Source organism: Eptatretus burgeri, chromosome 9 (genome assembly GCF_056783735.1).
Source record: "Eptatretus burgeri isolate ZD-2024b chromosome 9, Ebu_testis_v1, whole genome shotgun sequence".
NCBI lineage: Eukaryota > Metazoa > Chordata > Myxini > Myxiniformes > Myxinidae > Eptatretus > Eptatretus burgeri.
The window spans coordinates 25,636,952-25,646,951 of NC_140969.1; the positions used below are offsets into that span (position 1 = coordinate 25,636,952).

Genomic DNA, 10,000 nt, shown 5'->3' on the forward strand with positions numbered 1-10,000 from the left:
AAGAAGAAGAAGAAAGATCACGGTTTTTTTTTTTTTTTTTTTTTTTTTTTATTTAAGATAAGAAATATTTAAGATAAGAGTTAAGATAAGAAATTTAAGAGTGATTAATTGGGAGGGATGGGGACCTTAATAAAGTGAGGAAGATAGAAATTGAAGGTAATGGGGAGAAAAAACAAAACACGATCGTACTGTTCGGCCCCAAGCCTCAAGGGTAGGCCTCAAGCGTCCGGTATGACAAAGTCGACAAAATCTCACAAAATGGCATGATTTTTGAAACAAAACCCAACTCAGAACATACAATAACATGTAAGCGAGAGAACAAAACAGTTAAAACGGAACAGATAATGACCGGAAACTTAACTTTGAGATCGTCAGCAGAGAGCCACAAAGGAGACCTGTTGATGTTCCAAACCCGGAACCGGAATTCGATTTAAATAAGTTCTTCCTCAAACATAAACTGATAAGACAGATGGATGGACGGACATGAACCAATTGCTTCATGTGTGCGGGGTAACAACATGGAAATGTATGGATGGCAACAGAAACAGACAAAGGACACGCCAAAGGTGGAGGGATGAAATCGACAAATATTTGGGGTGAGTCGATTGGAACAACAAGGCAAGAGACAGAGCAACATGGCGTCAACATGATGAGACTTTCATCCAGCAGTCGACTGAAAATAGCTAATAATGATTCTGTACAATAGTTAGCATCATACAGTGTTTGGCTGTTCCATCTGACTCTTTGGCAGTACAATTTCACTGTTCCTCTTTCAGGCAAGCGGTGCCTCATGTCATCACCCATCCCCACCAGTGATATTTTCTATCTCCATTAACCATACCCTCTTATTTGTACGTTACTGTGTTTCCTCTCCTCCTGTGCTTTCATAACTCTCCATCACCTCGTTCTTCCATGAACCTCAATCTTTTTTCTTTTTTTTTTAAGAATGTTGCCAAAGTAAATTCCTTTCGCCAAAGTGAATTGTTGAAAAATAAAATTAATTTAATAATCCTTCATGACTGATCAAAATGAATATTCATTAAAATGGACAGTTTACCAAACATACTTGTTCTTGATTTTTTTTTTAAAACTGCTGTCTATCTTGTGACGTACAAATTATTTTGCTACTGAAGTTGGTCTTCTTTTTAAGACCAATTAGGAGAATTTTCAGGATTTCTTACTGAAGCACTTGAATGGGGTAAGCATCTATGAAATTGCTGAAAACGTGCCGTTGAGATCAGGCTCTGGCTTGTGTCGATAGCAACGGACCTATATGATGGGAAATAGGAAGATGTCGAGGAAGCCACTGGATCCCATGATCGAGTCGATTGTTGTGTGAACTTCAGCCAAAAGAAAACTTAAAGTGAATATGCAGAAACAAAAAAAGAAAATAAGACGATGTTGCGGATGTTGTATTTGTGCTACAGGGAGCAAAAGGACTTGAAGAAGCAGATGAATGCGGCCGTGAAAGAGCAACTCGATTCTGTAAGCAAAGAGCTGAAGGACAAGGTGCAAGTGGAGAGGTAAGTCCACATGTAATTCACGGATGATGTTAACTTTAATTCTGTTCAAAAATAGGTATTTAAATTAGCTTAATCAGTTGAAATTATTATAAATGAGAGCTTCAATCAAAAGGTAAGCTGTGCATGGTATTTCCTTCAATGTCTGTTGTAACAAAATTCAGTTTGTTTAACATCCAGGACCTCAGACAGAGTGTGTCGGAGTGGCGACCCACCCAGGATTGTACCCAATAGCCCAGGAGACTGCTGAGTCAGCACCAACGCTCTGCACAGAGCATGGTCCCAATGGATGGATACAGACAGACAGGACAACGAGACCAATGTCTCTGAGAATTGGGAGTAACTGTGAGCACTGTACCAAAACGACTGTACCCTGTTGCTTGTTCAACAACAGCACCGATCAATTTGTTTGAGCACACTGTCACTTTAAAGCTTCCATCACACACAATTGAATCATTTTATTATACATGTGCCCCTGGCATCACAATATTATTGCTTTTACATCCTCTTCATTTTCTGGTGAAGGGGAATAAGGTTCACCATCGTGTGTGTTGTGCGCACAGGCAAAAAGAGCAGATAAACGCTCGGTTCATCTCGGATGCTGTGGGAAAGTACAAAGCGGTAAGCTCTGGGTTGTGTGTTATGTCCTCTGGGTTGTGTTATCTCTTCTGTGTTGTGGGCTATCTCTTCTAGTTTATCTCCTGGGTTGTGTTGTCTATTTTTGATTGTGTGTTATCTTCTGGGTTGTGTGTTATCTCTGAATTGTGTGTTATCATACATGGTGAGGCATGTGTCTGTGCCATCCATTGGATGGATGTTAAGCACACTCTGGATCCCATGGTCTCCTTCACAAAGAGTAGGCGAATTATTGCCAACACCATAAACAAATTAAAAATGCCGACATCAAATTACAATAAGAGCTCAAGTGAGCACAATATACGCCCGAACAAGAAGGTATATACAGAATTGTGCTACTACAGGGAAAACAGCAACCACTTTAAATGACGAACGTATGTCGTGACACACCGTCACCACAGTCTGTACCTATGTACCAAATATGAAACGTGAAAGTTGAAAACTGAGAGTTAGAGTGCGGACAGGAACGGACGGACTGCATCACATAATAGGCCCCGATATATATATATATATATATATATATATATATATATATATATATATATATATATATATATATATATATGTATATATATATGTATATATATATGTATATATATATGTATATATATATGTATATATGTATATATATATATATGTATATATATATATGTATATATATATGTATATATATATGTATATATATATATATATATATATATATATATATATATATATATATTGTTGTGGTTACCAAATTCGCAAACCACCATTCAGGTCCCTTAGGTGAGGTATCTCGGCAAGTATATGTGTAGTTAGGCCCAAACCCGTTGTCTAGTGGGAATACATGTCATTTATGCGAGCTGCGACTCTTCAGGATAGCCGTTTTTCTTTTACTATCTTTATTTTGGACCAACCGCCATGATTACCACCACAACCACAACATCAACCACCAACCACAACGCCGCTTCACCACAACCGCCACGACCTTCACGTCACACCTCGCAACCGTAGCATCGCCACCGTTCTTGCCCCGCTGTGGGTACCGGTGTTGGACTCATGCAGGGCGCACGTTGAACAGCGTGTACAAAATCACGGATTTTGTGCTTCAAAAACGGATCAAAAACGACACACGCCCACTTTTTGCCGTCCAATCGGTGAGCGAGGGGCGATTTGGCCCCGCCTCCAGAACGATCGATATATGCAAATTTGTGGATCAAAAAGCCTTCACGCCCACTTTTTCTCGGGCCAATGGGGAGCGAGTTGAAAGGTCAAAGGGAGGGGGTCAAAGGCGAAGTTACGGGGGGGATAAAAGGACGGTGTTCGTCAGTCAAAGGAGTCGTAAAAGTCGGAGCGAGGGAGTCAGCAGAACGAGTCAAAGGAGTAGTAAAAAAAAGGTCGGAACGAGGCGAAGGAGTCGGAACAGAGAGTCAAGACTTCGCGGGCGGTGGAGCTGCTCGTCGTGTGCGTTGAAGTCGGAACGGAGGGGACGAGCTGTGGAGAGGCGGCGAGGGCGGACGAGGGGGTGCTCGCGTCGTGCAGGGAGCTGCACCCCTGGGAGGCCGACAGCGCGACCTGGCCGAGGTGGAGACGCTCGTCGCATATAATAAAGATCCTCTATACCCCGAGCATCAGCAACCCCCTCCTGTTTCCCCCCGCGCTGAGATAGTGCGACCAAGGGGGCCCCGTTCCCACCCCCTGCCAGGCACTGTCCACGAGGCCCGCGGGTTGCGGGGCCATCGCCGCTCCGCGTCTCATCACCAGACGGGTAGGCCCGACCAGGTCTCGGCCTCAGGCCTACCCCATTCTTGAGGGTATTTCTTTTCCTTGGTTTTGGGTATGTGTTGTCGGCGCCGTCTGTGAAGTAGAATTGTATAAGTGTTGCCGTGTGCTCGGTAGTCGGTATTAGCTCTGCACTGTGTTTTCACTTTTATGTTTGCTTTTTGTGTAAATGGAATTGTGTTTTCTTTTTTGTGTGCATTTGGTGGAATTGTATTTGTGTGCTTCCCGTGTGCGGAGAATAAATGTGCTTTATTGTTGAACTGTTCTCCCGCTTCGCTTCGTCTTTTCCTCCATTGAACCCCCATCTTGCTTCACGTAAAGGGTTGGTAGTGGGCTGAATACGCCCGATAATTAATCGAACCGTCGAGGTCGACGATAACACCGCTCGGTTATTCTGATAGTACGGAACGGGTCGCTTAAGTGGCCCGTGTCCGAAGTCGACCTGCGGCGAGGTGCGATCGCCCAGTCTACCCTCCGCGTGGGTACTTAGGTAGTTCGAATTTGGCGAGCAACCCTATCCCACGCGGGGGCTGATTGGCTCGATCGCGGTGAGACCGAAAGGTCCACCCGTGACTGGTTCCCGGCGTTAGTCCGAGAGGGTCACGACTGGATTGTCCGTCCGGTGGGCGACGTGCCGCGATTCGAGTTACGTGGCCGTTCGCACGCCGGCGGGCGCGAAATCCGCAACACTGGTGTCAGGAGTGGGATACAAATCCATCGCCCTCCTCGCGGCACTGGTATCGGAGAACAGGAAAACGGGCTCTCCTGTCTCCGGCTAAATTTACGGGAATCGGTCCAGGGGTGAGAGAAGCGACCCCCGATTCCCTCCAAATTACGAGCGAGCAAATTAACCCTTCACGAGAAGCAAGATGGCGTCTCAAGGCGAGCGGGAGCCGGGGGTATTAGAAATGTATATGTGTAGTAATGTAGAATCCATGGTCCAGGATGGAATCCCCGAGCAGGAAATGTTGATTGTGCAGGAACACGGACTCGCCCAACTGAACCCAGGGCCCGAGGTGGGTGCGGCGGCGGCCGCGGTGTATGACACCTCCCCCCCCCCTCTCCACCAAGACCCTTCCCCAACCCCTGCCGAAATGGCTCACTCAAGCGCACCCGACATGGCCCAGCTATTCACCATGCTGGCACAAATGAATGCGGAAATGAAAGGCATGAACGAAAAGATGGATGCGAATATGAATGAAGTGAAAACGACGATGGATGCGAATACACAAAAGATGGATACACAACAAATGAACAAAAAGATGGATACAAATACAAATGAAGTGAAAACGACGATGGATGCGAATACACAGCAAATGAGGGAGGAAATGAAAAAGCTGCGGGGTGAGACGCAGAACATGGGCCGAAGCCTGCAGGCGGCCATGAAGGCCGTGACCGGGGAGATAAAAATGGCGACTCCACGTGTGGGAGCAAACGAGCTGGGTGGGGGTGCAACGGCTGACAGGCCCGCGGTGGAGGCGGGTGAAAAAATAATTCGTGGAACGTGTTGGGCGAGGGTCGTGACGATGACCGAAAGGGAAAAATTAAATGGAGACCAAAACGTGTGAGACGAGACACGAGGTGACGACAACAGAAATAATAGTTGAGACAAGGGAGGTAAAGGGTGAAGAGTTGGCAGAGACACGGGAGATGGGAACGATAGAGGGAAGACTACACGATGAAGACGGGGTAAGTGACGCGCACGCACACACGGAGGTAGTGGAGGATAATGGGGTTGAGCTCGCGGAGCGTGTAGGGACCCGGTGCGAGCAGTTGGATGGCCTCCTCCAGGAACAAGGGGAGGGAGTATCCCCCCTTGAGGCGAGTCACGACCAGGTGAGTTCGGTCGTGCTTTGCGAGGTTGAGGGGACGAGTGCTGTGGACGGGTGCACGGAGAGCTTGGGGGGTATAGAGGCCCCGGAGACCCTTGTGGGGACACAAATCCCCAGTGTGGTTGTCCCTGTGTGTGTGGTGCAAGGTGTGAGTGCGTCCCCGTGTGTGGAAGCGACCCCGTGTGTGAGTGGTGTGGTGGCGATGGTGCCGGAGTGTGTGCTTCCCAGCACGCCGTGTGTGGATGAGGCACCGTGTGTGAGTGTCGCCGTGTGTGTGAATGAGGCACCGCGGGTGAGTGCCCTCGCGTGTGTGAGTGAGGCACGGTGTATGAGTGAGGAACCGCGGGTGAGTGCCCCCGTGTGTGTGGATGAGGCACGGAGTGTGAGTGAGGCACCGCGGGTGAGTGCCCTCGCGTGTGTGAGTGAAACGGCCAGTATGAGTGAGGCACCACGTGTGAGTAGTATGGTTTGTGTGAGTAGTGAGGCACGCGTGAGTGAACGGCCGTGTGCAAGGTCGCTGTGTGCCAGGGAGACCGTGTGTGTGAGAGAGCGGTATGAGAGGGAGATGTCGGTTGGCATGCGGGAGCACGCAGTCGCGTCTCCCGGTGTGAATGTGACGGAGTGGACTGTGTGCGTCGTAACACGCAGGTGTGCGTGGGTTGAATGGCGACGACGAAGGCGACATGAGAAGAAAGAAAGCCGAGTAGCGGCTGTAGTTGTTTCGCGGACCGTGCCGGGTTCACCCAGCAGTGAGCACGCGGTTCGTGCTGTGCAACGCACGAGACCACCACGTGCTCGCTTGCGAGAGTGAAGTCCCGGTCCGGAAACGCACGCGGTGGATTTGCCGATCCCGCGGACGGACAAAGTTTAGGCAGGTAAATGGATTTGGACCGGACGGGTTCTCCACGCGATCGTGTGTGTTCAGCTCCAACGGGCAGGGCACATGTGTTCGCGTGGGGAACCCCTCGAGACGTGTGGCTTGTGTTTTTTTTTATATGCGCACGGTGACGTCATGGCTGCACGTGTGGTTGGAATCCGGCAGGAGGGGTATCCCGGCCGATGGTACCGTCCAAGGAGGGACGAGGAACACGTGCAGCTGCATGACGTCACGGGCAGGTGCAAAGTGCGCGAGCTCTGAGTTGCCGCGCAGGTGCTGGGCATGAAAAAAAAAAAAAAGGGGAAAAAAAAACAAGCCTCACTTTCGGGTGCACAGGATTCCTGGGCAAGGAGGGAAGACCCCCTTACCTGGGCACAGGATGAAAACTAGTTAGGGGGAAGGGTTAGCTTAGTTAGACCGACTTCATGGGGCAGGGGTAAGTCCTCATGGAGTCCGTGGAATGGATTAGTTAGAGGGATTTAGATGAGATTTAGGTTGGGAAATAAAATGATTTTTTTGAGTTAGGAGACAGAGACAGACTTGTGGATGTGTAGAGGGGACGTAGCTTAGCTACGTAGTGTTAAAAGGAACGTGCTGTAGTTTAAGGGACGACGTGGGAGCACGAGTTAGTTAGGGGATGTAGTTAGAAGAATGGTAGAGTTCAGTGGTGTGTGTGTTGAAGAGTTGGTGAGTTATGAGGTGAAGACATGTTGAGTGAGGTGGAAGCATGTGCTTGGTGAGTGAGTGAGGCCAGCGGGTCTGTGTGTGTGGAGTGAATGGGGAATGCATGGTGCGATGAGTGATTGGGGGGAGGAGTGACTCCCACCCAAGGGACCCCGGGGTCAGTGTAGAGTGAGTTAGGGGGTTAGTCAAATTGAAAAATGGAGGTCGTTTTGTTGTTGGTGGGAAAGTAGGCTCGAGACCCATTTGGAGGGGTGCAGGAGCCCTGTTGACGGGCTTGGGAGCGTGGCTGCGAAAGGTGAGTATCGCTGAGTGGGTACCCCGGGCACCAGGCTAGTCGGCCGCGGTAGGCCAAGGGCCCATGGGGGGCCGGGATAGAGTAGTGGGCACGGGTGCGCCTGCTTGGTGCGGGGGCCCGGGCGCCGTGGCCGCGTGGGCAGTGTTGTGGGCACGGGTGACCCTCGGAAAGGGGCCCGGGAGGCCGGCCTGCCACGTGTGCGTTTCAGGGGAGGTGCCATGGGGGCACTCCCGGTGTTAGGGAGCTGGTAGGCTCGGAGGCAGTGTAGTGCCCGGGGTGCCATAGCGGGAGATTCGGCAGAGGGTCGTGCCTGCCAAAGGGAGCCACGTGTCCCAGCCAGGAGACCGTGTGAGGGCACGGAGAGAAAATTGGGGCGAGGCCCGAAATTGTAAGGACACCAACACAGGCGACGGGAATCTGGGTTGTTAGAACCAATAGTTTAAGCGAGAAGCGCTTGTTGAAAGCCCGGGGTAGTTTAACAGTTAAATGGTTAGGGTAGATTAGGAAGTGTACCCCTCCGCACCATCCATCCCCTCGCTCTCGTTGTGGGCCGCTGGACCCACTTGGTGTTAAGATCGCCGAACTCTGGGGAGGCCATTCTGGGGCTTGAGTTGGGCCTCGACACAGGACGTTAGCTCTCCCTTGTTCCCCTCCGGGAAGGGAACGTAGGGGTTGGGAGTAGGCTAGGTGACAGGATAGGTTAGCCGAACAAGGACGATAAAGGGGGTTAGGGGACGATTTATAGTGGGGAAGTAAAAATAAAAACAACAGAAAAAAATAAGTTGGGGCTAAATTGGGGTTTGACAAATTAAGGGAGTGGGTATGTACAGTGACAGGCAAAGGCGATAGGTGGGAGGGAGACAGGTAGGTAGGTCCGAGCCCGCCTTCCAAGTGGCCAGCACCACCGCACTCCCTCCACCAACCTCCACTGAACGGCAAAAAGCTGGCCAACTTCATCGGCTGGCCGTGTTTTGTCTTCAAGGCGGAGGCCGGCCAACTTCATCGGCAGCTGTTGTTTTGCTGCAAGGCCTGTGCCATCGGCTGGCCGTGTTTGCTTCAAGGCCTGTGCCGGCCAGTTCATCTGCTGGCTGTTTTCTTCAAGGCCTGTGCCGGCCAGTTCATCTGCCGGCTGTGTTTGCCTGCAACGGTCTTCTTCTGCGGGCTGTGTTTGCCTGATCACCTTTGCCATGCCATGCCCACTGCCCCTGTTCACCAGCCCCGTTCAATTTTGCTTTGCCCCCCCCTGTTCATTTCCATGTGCGCCAGGATCAAGGCAACAGTTTGCAAGCTGCAAGAACTGCCCTGTTGGCAGCTACAACACGGGCCTGCAGTGGCGGCCCGTGCACCGTGTTTGTGTCCATGCATCCATTCGTTGTGTTCATTGCGTGTGCCACTTGAGCTGGCACGGAGACTGCGTTGTGCAGCCCAAGCACCGTTGTGGTTCACTGAGTTCAGTTCAAAAGGGAAGGCCTTGGACTGCGTGTGAGCAGCCAGCCACGTTCCCTGTCACCTGCATTGTTTGAGCCAGAGACTGCATGCGGGCAGCCTGGCTCCCTGCTAACTGCTTTTCTTTTGCAGAGTTCAGTGATCCTGGGCCATGGTTTAGTGTAAGATTTGTAAGTTAAGGTAAGATGTACTGTACATATGAGTGCGCCCCCGGCATGTTTGTCTTAGCGCCGGCAATTTTATTTAAGTCGTCCGTGTGAGTGAGTTTGTTTAGATAGTTACGCAGCCCTTAGGTTATTTATTTTGGGGACACGAATACCATGAATGTCGCACTCAGGGATCCGTAGGTAAAATGTACTAGGGGAAAACTACACATGATGGCACACGAAAATTTGACGACTCGGGACGAGTCTGTAAAAAGGGAAGGGGGTAGTGTTGTGGTTACCAGATTCGCAAACCACCATTCAGGTCCCTTAGGTGAGGTATCTCGGTAAGTGCATGTGTAGTTAGGCCCAAACCCGTTGTCTTGTGGGAATACATGTCATTTATACGTGCTGCGACTCTTCAGGATAGCCGTTTTTCTTTTACTATCTTTATTTTGGACCAATCGCCACCATCACAACCACAATATCAACCACCAACCACAACGCCGCTTCACCACAACCGCCATGACCTTTACCGTCACAACTCGCCACCATCGCATCACCGTCATCTCGCGCCACTCATGGGCACCGATGCTGGACTCGTGTAGGGCGCAGGAAGAACAGCGTGTACAAAATCACGGATTTTCTGCTTCAAAAACGGATCCAAAACGACACACGCCCACTTTTTGCCGTCCAATCGGTGAGCGAGGGCGGGTGGCCCCGCCCCCAGGGCGATCGATATATGCAAATTTGTGGATCAAAAAGCCTTCACGCCCACTTTTTCTCGGGCCAATGGGGAGCGAGTT

General features: G+C 50.3%; 1 protein-coding gene across 3 annotated transcripts in view; it reads left to right on the plus strand.

Annotated features, from left to right (window-relative positions):
- LOC147019746 (1-phosphatidylinositol 4,5-bisphosphate phosphodiesterase beta-1-like) overlaps positions 1-10,000 on the plus strand; it is a 369,820-nt gene that overhangs the window by 353,620 nt on the left and 6,200 nt on the right. For 2 of the 3 annotated variants that reach the window (XM_085894413.1, XM_085894414.1), the window contains 2 exons: positions 1,428-1,523; positions 2,084-2,141. In XM_085894413.1, the coding sequence (XP_085750539.1) occupies positions 1,428-1,523; positions 2,084-2,141 (154 nt within the window). Of the gene's footprint in view, positions 1-1,427; positions 1,524-1,700; positions 2,057-2,083; positions 2,142-10,000 lie in introns of those variants that run through there. The other variant, XM_085894415.1, reaches the window with a different exon arrangement.